Source organism: Physeter macrocephalus, chromosome 14 (assembly GCF_002837175.3).
Source record: "Physeter macrocephalus isolate SW-GA chromosome 14, ASM283717v5, whole genome shotgun sequence".
NCBI classification, from domain to species: Eukaryota; Metazoa; Chordata; class Mammalia; order Artiodactyla; family Physeteridae; genus Physeter; species Physeter macrocephalus.
In genome coordinates this window covers 30,539,383-30,553,580 of record NC_041227.1, presented here as the reverse complement: position 1 = coordinate 30,553,580, position 14,198 = coordinate 30,539,383, and the positions used below count along the sequence as shown (strand labels likewise).

General features: G+C 38.4%; 1 protein-coding gene across 2 annotated transcripts in view; it reads right to left on the bottom strand.

Moving 5' to 3' along the window:
• Positions 1–1,036: 1,036 nt before the first annotated feature.
• The window catches only part of CRLS1 (cardiolipin synthase 1), a 30,704-nt gene continuing 17,542 nt past the window's right edge, over positions 1,037–14,198 (bottom strand). Inside the window, exons 4-7 of one of the 2 annotated variants that reach the window (XM_024123408.3) lie at positions 6,814–6,899; positions 5,848–5,916; positions 4,147–4,238; positions 1,037–2,030 (exon numbers count right to left, since the gene is read on the bottom strand). In XM_024123408.3, coding sequence (XP_023979176.1) covers positions 1,943–2,030; positions 4,147–4,238; positions 5,848–5,916; positions 6,814–6,899 — 335 coding nt within the window. In that variant the 3' untranslated portion in view covers positions 1,037–1,942. The remainder of the gene's footprint in view (positions 2,031–4,146; positions 4,239–5,847; positions 5,917–6,813; positions 6,900–14,198) is intronic. The other variant, XM_024123410.3, reaches the window with a different exon arrangement.

The window sequence follows — 14,198 nt, the reverse complement described above, 5'->3', positions numbered from 1 at the left end:
AATTAAAACAATATTCCTTTAAAAAAAAAAGATTGAGTCTGTTATGTGGAGGCATCGAAATGAATTTGTCTTGCTTGGAGTCTGTATGCATGAATATACACTCAAACATACCTAATACAATTTCAATGTTTTATAGACCAGCAGAATTTATGTCTTATAGCAATTCAGTATCCAAAAACCTACAGGTTGAGGTGGAAAAAGTCTATTAACCAGAACCAGATTAAGACTTTGATACTAAAGAGACTATGGACCCAACCCATCACTCCAAATAGTATCAACACTAGACCATAAATAAGCATAACAAGACACAAAATTCTAATTTTTCCCCTACTTTATTTCAAGTTCTCCCTTTTTTAAACATCATTTTTGTGTGCTCATACTTTGCTAGTGCTGAGACATGGTCAGTGTGCCTCTTGGGTGGTCCAGCAATGGGACTTCCACCTCGAGCCTCACTGCATCCCAGGCCGTTATGAGACATTACAGGAGGTTCCCGAAGGGGAGAATGGCCAGCCTCACACCACCCTTCTCTCACCCACTTCCACTGGATTCCTTAGCAGTGTCCCTGGCTGCAGGCTTCAGTGTTTTCCAAGCCAAGGATGGCTCAGCAGCTAATCTGGGAACAAGGAAGCCAGGACCAGCAGGCAACAAGGGGCACACTGATCCAAGGATGCCACAACCAAGAGGCATGAATTTTGCTTATAACTTCTCATTTTAACATAGCTCAATAGGCTATGTTTAGATAATCTCACTGTATGAGTCCATGTCACACTTAGGTTAGACCTCGGGACAATGAGCAGCAACAGGCCTCCACTGTTAAGAGGAGGCAACCAGCACCAGCCACTTGTCTTCCTCTTCCCTCTCCCTGCATCTTCCATTCTCTTAAACATGACAGTGTAGCAAGAATAGGGCTTTTAAGTCAGATGATCCCAAACCAATTATTTTTACAATGTTAAGTGAAAGTGATATATCTGAATGGACTTTATGAATCAGAAAACTTCCGCAACAGCAGACGACCATGGAACACAGACAACCCAAATTGAAGGTCACTTTTTTCCGGCTTTTATTCCTTTAACATCTTAACAAAAGAAGATTCCCCAAAGCTTAAAAAAACCTTTGAAAAATATAATTTCCTATTATTTACATAGCATATGAGTACAGGTCCCAATATCATACAAACATTGTTATGTTAGAGATACAGTGGGAAGGCATGATGTAACTCACTGCCTCTTGGATGGCTAGGGTAACAGACATGTTTTCATTTTCCAACTACCTTTGTCACTTATTATCCTGATGCATAAACTATTAGGCACCTGAGAGGTTGGAAGACTTCTGAACATGAACTTCAGTACCTTCTATTTTTATCTGATTTATTATTTTCAAAATTTACTGCATTTTAAATCTCTTTACAAGTTTACTTCATCCACAACTAAGCTACCTTTATAGTCATTATCCTAAACAATCAAATATTAACCACATGTACTGTTAATGTGTGCACAGATCTAAAAGTCGAACAAACAACTGTGCAGCCAAGTTGTACAGGATGTATATTTAAACCCAGGAAATTCCCTAGTGCTTTGTGAGCAATCTAAATTCTATTAAAGTGACAACTCTTCAGTTTCCATGCTCTAGACTGTTTTGTTTTACATATCAAAAAATGACTGACAATAATTGGAATAATTGCTACTTATAAATTAATCAAGAAACCTAAGATAAAAAAATTCTAAATTATAGTTTTATTTGTATTTAAAAATACATTGGAAATTCTGCATATGCCCATGATCAAGCTTATTTTCAATGCATATTACTTAAATTTTGATGACATGGTTTGTTCTGACAAGTCCTTTTTCAAGCTGAACACCAAAAAAGGAAACTCCCGTAGATTTCCACTGGCCCTGCCGCCGATGATGTATATTGCTTCCTTGCTAATGATGATGGATGACTTTCATCTGCCTTTTATCACCTGAACAGTTTTCCGACCATAATGATAATAACTGTAAGCTGATGCAGCTGTGGTAAAAGCTGTAAGACACCTTTTATGTAAGGAAAGAAATAAAATTTAGTCTAAACTCTAAAAAATGCTAACTATAAGAATCATAAAGAATACATTTAAAAGAGTTGTTTCAAAGTAAAAAAGCCTGTGTTGGTGTAATTTTTTTTTTTAACAAGAATTTAAATATACTGCTTTTCTTTAAGACTTCATTTGAATCAGTAATGTCAAACAGAATTCATCTAGTTAATCAGTCTGAAATAAATAATAATAGCAATTGTCATTTTTTACCCAGACATTATTCTAGGTAGTTTTCACAGCAACCTCACCTTACAGAGGAAACAGCACCCCAGAGAGCTTGCTCAGGGCCACAGAACTATGAGACTGGCTTGGTTCCAACTCTAGAGCCCTTGTGCTCCTCCCACTGTTGCACGCTGCTTAGAGTGTTAGTTTTAGAAGCTATTTCTTACAGATCTTGGGAATTCTAATATCTGAGTCATTTTAAATAAAATTCAGCTTTCTTTACTGATATTTCCTTAAAATTAAGGAGAATTAGATTAATCAGATTCCCTTTGAAATGACACGAGTGACACTCAGGGCTTGCTGAGTGCTCGCAGCTAACACGTTGCTTTTTGGTGCACACATGTGCTTCTGTTTCCACCAGGTGAGGCGTAGGCTCATCAAGACTCTGATCCCAAACATGTTTATGCCAGTTTGATATCCTAAATTCACACATAATGAAACATACATGTAGGAAGAGTTGCTATTTCTGAGAACTAAGCTGGAGGCTTTGGAAAGGCTTGATATCACGGCGAGTTGCTAAAAATTACTGTCAAAGTAAGTAGACAATGTAATTGTTAAAATACTAGAGAAAATGGTAAAAATCTAGAAAGTTTCTATACTCTGATTGCTTCATAAATGTCTTACATTCTTATATCACTTTAAAAGAAGCAGGGGCTTCCCTGGTGGCGCAGCGGTTGCGCGTCCGCCTGCCGATGCAAATAAAAGAAGCAGAACATGAAAATCAGAGAGGCTGTATTATGGATGTAGTTTTTTGCAAGAAAGAAAAAAATCCCACTGATGAGCCTATAATCAAAGAAAAGGCATCGGGCCTTTAGCAGAAGACGTATGACAAATCAGAATGAATGTACGATTATATATTTTAGAAAATAAAATGTCTAGCGTGTGTATCATTTTTAAAGCTTTTTAGCTTAACTGACTTTAGTTAACCAACTATTTTCTGGCTCAGACTGCATCAAGCAATGTTTTAATTATCGAGTTAAAAGTAGAGTAAAAATACAGTGCTTTAGTGTCAGTGTGGCATAAAGTATGAATGTGACACATTTTCAAGGCTATACATAACCTTAATAAAATAAAACTCAAACTCCTTTCTCCAAGTTTCTCTCCCACTCTGCCCCCTTCACTAGGCTGGGTGCACTTTCCCCTTATCCACTCTCCTGCACATCTGACTTTGCTCAGGGTCTGTCCTTCACCAGAATGGCCTCCCCTCAGTCTCTCTCCACCTAGACCTCATGGCTCAAATGCCACTTCTTCCCTGAAGCTTTCCCTCTTCTTCCTACCTGGAAGTATTTTTCTCTCCTCCAAAACCCCAACACATTAACTGTACCTCTCATCCCTTCTAACTTGCATGAAACCCCCTATAACTTCTATATCCTATAATGGATAGTAAGCTTCTTAAAAATGGTATCAATCAGGCTTCCCTGGTGGCGCAGTGGTTGAGTCTGCCTGCTAGTGCGGGGGACACGGGTTTGAGCCCTGGTATGGGAGGATTCCACATGCTGCGGAGCGGCTGGGCGCGTGAGCCACAACTACTGAGCCTGCGCGTCTGGAGCCTGTGCTCCGCAACAAGAGGGGCCGCGATAGTGAGGGGCCCGCGCACCATAATAACGAGTGGCCACAACTGGAGAAAGCCCTCGCATAGAAACAAAGACCCAACACAGCCAAAAATTAAAATTAATTAATTAATTAATTTTTTTTTAAATGAAGGTTTCTTTAAAAGAAATGGTATCAATCAAAAAATATAGCCCACAGCTTTACCCAGTGCATAATAAACATGATTAAGAACAAAGTAATTCTAGGATTGTCACAAGAAGCCATTTTGTTGACATTCTAAGAGAGTAATTCTAAGTTTAGCTTACCACAGGATCTGAAGATAAATGCTGTCAGCATAATTGAAAACCGGAGCTGCCAAAGAAGCTGCCACCAAGATTAACTGGACTGCTGTGTTAACCTAAAAAAAAGAAGTCATAAATGAACAGTGCCAACCCAATCATGTTTCAAGCTCACGAGAGAAAGGCATAACCCATCACAGTGTAACACAACAGACCCTCAGCATGCTTGATATTGTAATATCCCTGCCAAAGAAGCTGGCATTCACACAAAAGGCTAAACTTCACTAACGGACCCATCTGTCTCCACAGCTGCCCTATACAGTGAGGGGAAGGGCAACTATCAGAAAACACCACTATCTTGAATTTCCATAGCAATTCAATAATGTTGCAAAGTTCTTTGCCTTTTTCTCGGTTGCCTATTAAAACAGCCCTGTGAATATGGAAATAATGAAGCTACTCTTCACAGGTAAAAAGGTGATGAGTTAAGTGACTTGCCTGCAGTCATAGCAGGTTACAGATCCAAACCCAGAACCCAGATTTCCTGGTACTCCATTCAATGCTCCTTTCACTTGCCTACCACCTGTCAAACCTATGAGGTTAGAAAACTGAAATGCACTAATCTCCATGAGAGAGGCTCTTAGTTCGGAAATGAGTAGGTTTCCCTACCCTAAAAGACAGCGTGGTAGAGAACAGGAAGACAACAAAACCACTGGAGACTTCCTCTACTCATTGAGAGAAGCATTCTGGGGAAGCGGGTGATGTATGAATCCGTGGGTGATGTGTCTAGAGAAGCACCTATGTTCGCTCATCCATTCTGCAGCCAAATTACAAGGATTCCATTCCGTTTTAAAAATAAGTAATAAAAATTGTCTGGAGAACTCCCTGCAAGCCCAAGGAATTGAGGCATTTGTCCCTGGTACCTCTTTAAGCCACTTCTGTACAGTGCTATACTCCAATTACTGTACTTGATACATATGTAAGTCACAAAAATAAACAGGTAAAATAAATAGATAAATAAATAATGCATGTTTGTAAGTAAAAATTCACCCTAGCGAGTCTCTGGTTTAAGAGTAATCATCCCTCTGTCCCAAAGATGATCGGCATCCCTAACCTGTTAACCTCTGTCACAAGGCATGGAGCAAAAGAATAATTACAGCAAACTTACCAAGGCTACTAGTAAAACAAATATGCCTTCAGAGGCATTAACAGTGTCCTCTCTGTGTGCAATGACTGGCATACAGTTATTATCCTGAAGAGGGCTCAGGAAAACAGATGGACAACTAAGAGTAGGAGTTGTTTATTAGTGAATAAAACTTTCTCCTATCCCTTTCCATGTTAACAATTGATCTTGCAAATGAAAGGACCTTGTTATATGGTGTTTTCACTACAGGGAGGGGTGGGTAGTGAAACCAGAAAGGAATTTTCATACTCTCTTTGTGTCAATATGCAATTACATTTCCACTTTCTCCACCTCCCCTAAGTGGTGGCCCTAATACCTCATTTGGAGACTTAAATTCTTACACCACCAACACAAAACACAACATATATACTAAAGATCCATAAAGCCTGGAGGACAAAAGAACTGGGTTAATGACCCCACTCTCTATTCTCTATGGTCAATGCATTAAAATGTGTCTCATTTTCAGCTGCTCCAGACTGAGGTTTATAGTCATCATAATAAAAATCCACAATGGTTTTTAACTTAAGAGGATGTTGTGTGTCTCTTACCTTGCTGATGAAGGTTGGTTTTAACCTAGCAGTGGCATAACAAGGATTGAAATACTTAGAAAGTGTTCTCTGGCAGAGGACAAAAAATATATAAAGTTTATTCATCATTCAAGTTTAAAATAAATATTTTGTTATTATATGTAACAGTTACTGAGTGTATAACACATGCCTGGCTATATGCTAGATAAACCCTTTATCTGCATCTTCTTTTATTATACTAAATGAGCAACATCTACATTCTTCATAAATCACCTACAGTTTACTGAAAATAGATTTTTTAATTTACAGATTTCTCAATTTCTATAAATTTCTAACACAATAACTATCATAAAGTCTGCTTAACTATGTCTTTCTACTAAATAGACTCAACAAATCTCCCTCATCACTATTTTTTTTATAGGCTAAAAAGAACCAAAATGAATAAAATACTGCCATTTTCACTGGACTGGGAATCAAAAGATGAGGTTGTTATGTTCATGAGGTCGTTATAAGCTATGCTACGCTTATGTGCTCAAATATTTGTAGAACCAATGAACAAATGTGCAAACAAACCACTCCGTGCTCATAAAACTGTGATTTTAAAAACCAGTTCTAGATAATCCATAGAAGCTAAATTAGACAGGGAAGGTGCTTAGTTATACAAAACACTCTTAACAGAGTTTGCTGCTAGGGATGGGGCTAGCTGGCCTGAGTTTTATGGATTATCAACAATTTTGACTTATAACAAAAACATCCTTTTAAAAAACTGATTATTCATATGTTCACTGAACAGCTACCATAATGGGTGATTCAAATAGCAAGATGACAGTTATGTCTGTTTTCTTCAAATTCCTAGTAAATGGATTGAATACATAATTGTCATAAATTATTCCCATAAAGTGAAACTCAGTACACAATAGTGATTTTTTTTCTTTTGCCTTAAGTTACAAGTAATACTAAAAGAACATTTTTTTGAAACAAACTCACCGGTGTTGGAAGAGTTCGATATCTGACATAAAAAACAGCAGCAATCAACATTACATCTCTTGAAATTATCATATAAGTAAGTGGAACTGAAAATCAAAAATAAAATAATTTTGATTGGGATTTTGAAAATTATTAAGACATCATACATACAATGAAGCCTTACCATAAACTGGTGTTTCACCTAAGCAAAAATTTTAAAATAAACACTTATTGATGCCTGTTTAGGGTCCTTACAGTGAACCACTGATTTTTATATTCTTTTTTAACCTGCCTTCAAAACAAGGTGAAAGACAGACTATGGCTTTTAAAGTCACATTTCAGAATGTTGATCCTCTCACCCCTTTCTGTATTTTTTTTTCCTTGCATACGTTTTTAAGTTGCAGTTATCAGTGTCAGCTCTACTCAGCCCTATTTCCTTTGTTACTTCCCAGCTTTGTAAATTTAGAAAAAAGATCACCAAGCTCAATATAATTACATGGAATGAGATGGTAAAAAGGTTGGAAAGGATGCCGGGACTCAAGGCATTCTTTTTTTTTTTTTTTTAATAAATTTATTTATTTTTGGCTGTGTTGGGTCTTCGTTGCTCACGCGGGCTTTCTCAAGTTGTGGCGAGCGGGGGCTACTCTTTGTTGTGGTGCACAGGCTTCTCTTGTGGTGGTTTCTCTTGCTGTGGAGCACGGACACTAGGCACGTGGGCTTCAGTAGTTGTGGCTCACTGGCTCTAGAGCACAGGCTCAGTAGTTGTGGCACATGGGCTTAGCTGTTCCGTGGCACGTGGGATCTTCTGGGACCAGGGCTCAAACCCGTGTCCCCTGCATTGGCAGGTGGATTCTAAACCACTGTGCCACCAGGGAAGTCCCAACTCAAGCCCTTCTGACTTTCAAGAATTCTGACTGCTTGCTTCTGCATTCTAGATTATTTTATGAACAGTAAAATTTACCATGTGTTACCACTTGTGGAGAACCAAAATATCTTCATTTTGCCTGGCCAGTTCCTATCCAGGCAATTGCAATTTTTTCTTCTGCTCATTCATTCAATGAATTCTAGTTAAACATGAATTCAACTTGTTGATAGTCTTCTCATTATTCCTAAGATCCTACAGGATGGTCCCAGTGCCAGCAGAAGGACATTTTAAATGGATACCCAAGGAACTCCTGCTCCCTTGTCGAATGAGAATGAGAGGGCAGAGGTGTTGTTTCATTTTACATCCTTCCATGTTGAAGGAAGTTTTAACCATGAATATATGTCACGTTATTAGAAAAAATTTTTTTTAAAAAGGAAAAAATCTTGAGGCTAACACTCAGTTCAAATTGTTTCAATTACTAAAATAAAAGAATCATGCACATCCCTTCCATGATACTTTCAAACAGCTCATTGTGAATTACTTTTAAGGCTATACTTAGGGTCCTCTATTGGTTCAGGAACTTATGAAAAATCTCACTAATTAATTACAGATTTAAAATTTAAATCTCTGCTGGTTGTGGCTGTGATGTAAGTGTTGATCCTTGGCCTAGTACTCAATGACAAGATGATTCCAAAGAGAAAACGCTTATCCACTCAAGTCACGGCATTTGGAGCACAAAGAAGACTCGGCTGTATGAACCAAGTAACAAAACAAGGCAGTCATGATTTTTAGGAGGATTTTTGTGCCTGTAAACCAAATTTTTCTATAGTAATAATCAGCTGGCAAAATCAAATATCATTTTATTTATTTTTAAATCAGATTTTAAAATACAGCAAACTCATGTGAATTATATACAGTAAACACAACATTAGAGGGAAATAAACACCTGTTACTGTAGTTCATCACCACAGGGGAAAAAGAATATAATTTAATTCTAAATAAGGTTGCTGCAGAAGAACAGATGAGGCAATTCAATACACTGCAAAGCCTTGGGCTCTAGTTCTATTAACTACTGAAATTACCATTTATTGGGCATCTGGCACCATTTAAGTATTTTATACATATTATGTCATTTAATCTACATATCAACTCCATATGTGAACCATCATTACCCCATTTTACAAATATTGAAAACAAGCCTCAGGCAGATTATAAAACCTGGCCAAGGTCACCAGTTAGTCAGTACTAATGCAGAATGCATCTCTGGGCTCAGTTTACCATCTGTAACAGTCTGGTGGAAGATAGGACTGTTTACAAAATCCAGTGTTCCCCAAACTGACTACTCATCACAGAATCACCTCGTGAAAGCTTCATAAAAGCAAAGATAAATGCTCCCTGCGGGTTCACAAGCACAGCCAGACTGGGACCAGGCTGCACCGGGTGATCTCTAAAGCCTCTGCCAACTGAGAGCCTGTATACATACAGGCTCTTACTGTGATTTGGGGGGCAATTTTGTCCAGTTCCCTGGCTTTTGAATCTTCTAACTGTTCCTGCCTTCTCTCCCGGCCTTCCTTTCCCTTTTCTTCCAGGGCTAAAGCAGCTTTCCTTTGTCTATTATAGTATGATAGTGTGTTAGGGAGGTGTAAAATGTGTCGGGGAGTGCTCCAAGGTTTTCCTCTCTATTTGCTAACTCTGTCTGAAATACAGTTTCTGCAACAAAGAAGTACATCATGGGCAAATTTATTAGTGTTAAAGGGAAATAATAAAATCCAGTCACTTTTACATAGTAGAAGTGATCACTATCAATAGCATACATTATTGCATTGAAAATAATAAAGTTAACACACAGCCCTGGTCATTTGTTATATATTTTCTATGGCTGTTTTCACACTACAATAGCAGACTTGAGTAGTTACAACAAACACCACATGGCCCATAAAGTCGGAAATATTTACCATTCTGGCCTTTACAGAAAAAGTCTGCCAACCCTTGTTCTACATGTTAATCTCTAAACCAGGACCTCTGCAATCTCTAAGGAGCAAATGGAGAGCTCTTACCTACAGAATAGACCTAAAGGTACTGAGAATTCAGGGCCATGCCTGGTCTCTCACTGCCTGTTCACCTTAGAGGGTAGTATACCACCCAACAAATTCCACCAATGCCCAGGGAGCACCCAGTTAAACATTTATGAAGTAAGCAGCCAAGGATCACCAGACATTTTAGCAAAGTCTCCATCATGAAAGAGAGACCAAAACAAACAGAAAAACAAAAAAAGAAGAAGAAAAGAAATAGATACAATACAGGGGTTTAAACCCCCACCCCAACACACACACACACAAAAACAGACAGACAGAAGATGTCCTGAAATGATGATACTCACCTATGAAGTAAGAAAAAACATTTTTTTTAAATTTTTATTTATTTATTTATTTTTTGGCTGTGTTGGGTCGTCACTGCTGTGCGCAGGCTTTCTCTAGTTGCAGCGAGCGGGGGCTACTCTTCGTTGCAGTGCGCAGGCTTCTCATTGCAGTGGATTCTCTTGTTGTCGAGCATGGGCTCTAGGCACACAGGCTTCAGTAGCTGTGGCATGTGGGCTCAGTAGTTGTGGCTTGCGGGCTCTTGAGCGCAGGCTCAGTAGTTGTGGCGCACAGGCTTAGTTGCTCCGCGGCATGTGGGATCTTCCCAGGCCAGGGCTCGAACCCATGTCCCTTGCATTGGCGGGCAGATTCTGAACCACTGCACCACCAGGGAAGCCCCTTGTTTTGTTTTTAAAGAACATAGAGAACAAGAGCTCTTTATTTCCTCTTGGAAATTAAAAATGACAGCAATAAAAATGTCAATCGAGGGACTTCCTTGGCAGTCCAGTGGTTAAGATTCCATGCTTCCCCTACAGGGATTGAGGGTTCAATCCCTGGTCGGGGAACTAAGATCCCACATGCCACGTGGCACAGCCAAAAAACAATTTTTTTAATTGAATAAATAAATTAACTAAAATGTCAGTAGAAGGGGTAAATGACAAAATTGGGGAAATCACCCAGAAAGAGAACAAAAAGTGTTTCCAGTAAGAAAAGAACCTAGGGAAAAATGTTCAGAACTGATGGATAAGTTTTCAGACTGAAAGGGCCTTCTTAGTACCCAGCACAATGGAAGAAAGATTTACTACAAACTCTAGTAGGATCTAGAACATTTAACATTGTAAAATTTCAGACCTATAGGTAAATGAAAAGATCCTCAGGTTCAGCTCCATTAATATCTGAGTAGGTAATAATTATCCTGCTAAGACAATTAAAGAAGAACATTAAACAAAAAAATCTTGAAAGTGAAAAGCTTGTAAGATGCTAAGAAAGTATCAGAATGAGAACTCAGGAAAATAAGCCTAGGCACTCAAAGCCACTGTCCCTGACCCTAGGGAAGGAAGTAAGCCACAAAGCTGAATAGGGGTTTTGGCAGCCTTAAAGGGCGGGGGAATAGTAGTCAAAGCCCAGAGCCCTCAGGTTGGGCAATGACAAACCACCTCCTAGCTTTAAGCTGGGATCTGAACAACTATTCCCACAGGGTTGGGAGAGGAGATGGTCCTAAGCAAACTAAGCCTTAAAAAAAGAATGTCTTATCATCTGGCCATCTAGGTGGTCCCAGACTGTTAGCATGCCTAGATACCTGGCAGAACTGAACAAAAAATCTCCTCTGGAGAGTGATGCCATCATCCTACACATCAAGATATTCCTCCAAATTATTTTTTAAATATTAGTACAGTGTCTAAACAGTCAAAAATAACCAAAGACATAAGATACCATGAGTAAGAATCAATAGAAACAGACACATGAAAGAGACCCTCAAAAGATATTTCAGAATTATCAGTGTTTATAAAACTAAAGCTTACTATGTTCAAAGGGATATAAAAATCAAGATTGAAAATTTCAGCAGGGAACTGCAAACTATAAAAGATGATTTACTAAGTTTGAAGAAGAATAAAATAGAAATTTTATAACTAAAAAAATATAATAGAAGACTTAAACGAATTTGGCACAGCTGAAGAGAGAATTAGTGTAATGAAAGAGCAAGCTTCATTAGTAATCACCTAGAATGGAGTACAGAAAGATAAAATGAGGTATCATGCAGAAAAGAGGCTGAGACACTTAAAAGATACAGTGAAATCTAACACAGGTATACTGCAGTCCCCAAAGAAGGAGAAACAAACAACAATACCTGAAGACTGTGGCTCAGAATTTTCTAGAACTGATTAAAGATATCAATCCACAGATTAAAAAGCCCAACAAATCGCGAGCAGGATAAATAAAAAAGAAAATCACACCAAATATTGTGAAACTATGGAAAATCAAAGAGAAAGAGGAAATCTTAAAAGCAGACAGAGTAAAAGTACCTTTGAAAAAGAAATGGGTTAACAATTTCTTATTACCAACAATGGAAGTGAGTAGACAATTGCATGGTACTTTAAATGTACTGAAAGAAAATTAACTACCAGCCCAGAATTCTATACCCAACAAAAATATCCTTCAAGAATAAAAGCAAAATCAGACAGAGAAAGACAAATACTACATGATATCACTTATATGTAGAATCTAAAAAAAAAGAAGGGCCAACAAATTCCACCAATGCCCAGGGAGCACCCAGTTAAACATTTATGAAGTAAGCAGCCAAGGATCACCAGACATTTTAGCAAAGTCTCCATCATGAAAGAGAGACCAAAACAAACAGAAAAACAAAAAAAGAAGAAGAAAAGAAATAGATACAATACAGGGGTTTAAACCCCCCCACCCCAACACACACACACAAAAACAGACAGACAGAAGATGTCCTGAAATGATGATACTCACCTATGAAGTAAGAAAAAACATTTTTTTAAAATTTTTATTTATTTATTTATTTTTTGGCTGTGTTGGGTCGTCACTGCTGTGCGCAGGCTTTCTCTAGTTGCAGCGAGCGGGGGCTACTCTTCGTTGCAGTGCGCAGGCTTCTCATTGCAGTGGATTCTCTTGTTGTGGAGCATGGGCTCTAGGCACACAGGCTTCAGAGAATCTAAAAAAAAAGAAGGGAAATAGAAAGAGGTTGGTAAAAAGACACAAACTTTCAATTTTAAGATGAAACAAAAGATGAATAAGGTCTGAGGATCTAATGTATAACACACTGACTAGTTGGTAACACTGTATTGTATAATTAAAATCTGCTAAGAGAGTAGAATTTAAATGTCCTCACACACACAAAGAATAAAGGCAAAATAAAAATATTTTCACCACAAAAAAAAAAAAAAAAAAAAGTAACAAAAGGGCTTCCTGGTGGCGCAGTGGTTGCGCGTCCGCCTGCCGATGCAGGGTCTAGGCACACAGGCTTCAGTAGCTGTGGCATGTGGGCTCAGTAGTTGTGACTTGCGGGCTCTTGAGCGCAGGCTCAGTAGTTGTGGCGCACAGGCTTAGTTGCTCCGCGGCATGTGGGATCTTCCCAGGCCAGGGCTCGAACCCATGTCCCTTGCATTGGCGGGCAGATTCTGAACCACTGCACCACCAGGGAAGCCCCTTGTTTTGTTTTTAAAGAACATACAGAACAAGAGCTCTTTATTTCCTCTTGGAAATTAAAAATGACAGCAATAAAAATGTCAATCGAGGGACTTCCTTGGCAGTCCAGTGGTTAAGATTCCATGCTTCCCCTACAGGGATTGAGGGTTCAATCCCTGGTCGGGGAACTAAGATCCCACATGCCACCTGGCACAGCCAAAAAACAATTTTTTTAATTGAATAAATAAATTAACTAAAATGTCAGTAGAAGGGGTAAATGACAAAATTGGGGAAATCACCCAGAAAGAGAACAAAAAGTGTTTCCAGTAAGAAAAGAACCTAGGGAAAAATGTTACAGTTTGAAAACAGTGATGATAATAATAGAATATAGAATATAGACAAAAGTAGAATAGAACATACAGGCCAAATAAAACACAAAATAAAATGGAAGACTGCTACACAAATATTAGTAATCATAGTAAATGGATTAAATGTTCCAGTTCAAAGATAAAATATTTTTAGACTGGATAAAGTAAAGAAAAACCATCTATCTATATGTTATTTATAAGGAATATCTAAAATATAAAGATGTGGACAAGTTGAAAGTAAAAGATTGATTCATCATGTAAACACTGACCAAAAGTAAGCTAGTGTAGCTATAGTAATAGTCAACAAAAGAGACTTCAAGGCAGTGACTTCCCTGGCAGTCCAGTGGTTTAAGACTCCGCCTTTCCACTGCAGGGGGCACAGGTTCAATCCCTGGTCAGGGAACTAAGATCTCACAGGCCGCATGGTGCGGTCAAAAAAGGAAGAGAGAGAGACTTCAAGGCAAAAATCATTTCTAAAGATATAAAGGGTCACTTCAAAATAAAACATTCAATTCACCAAGAAGACATAACAATTCTACTTTATATGCACTTATTAATAGCATGACTTCAAAAGACATGAAGCAAAAATCAGAGCTAGGGCTTCCCTGGTGGCGCAGTGGTTGAGAGTCCGCCTGCTGATGCAGGGGACACAGGTTCGTGCCC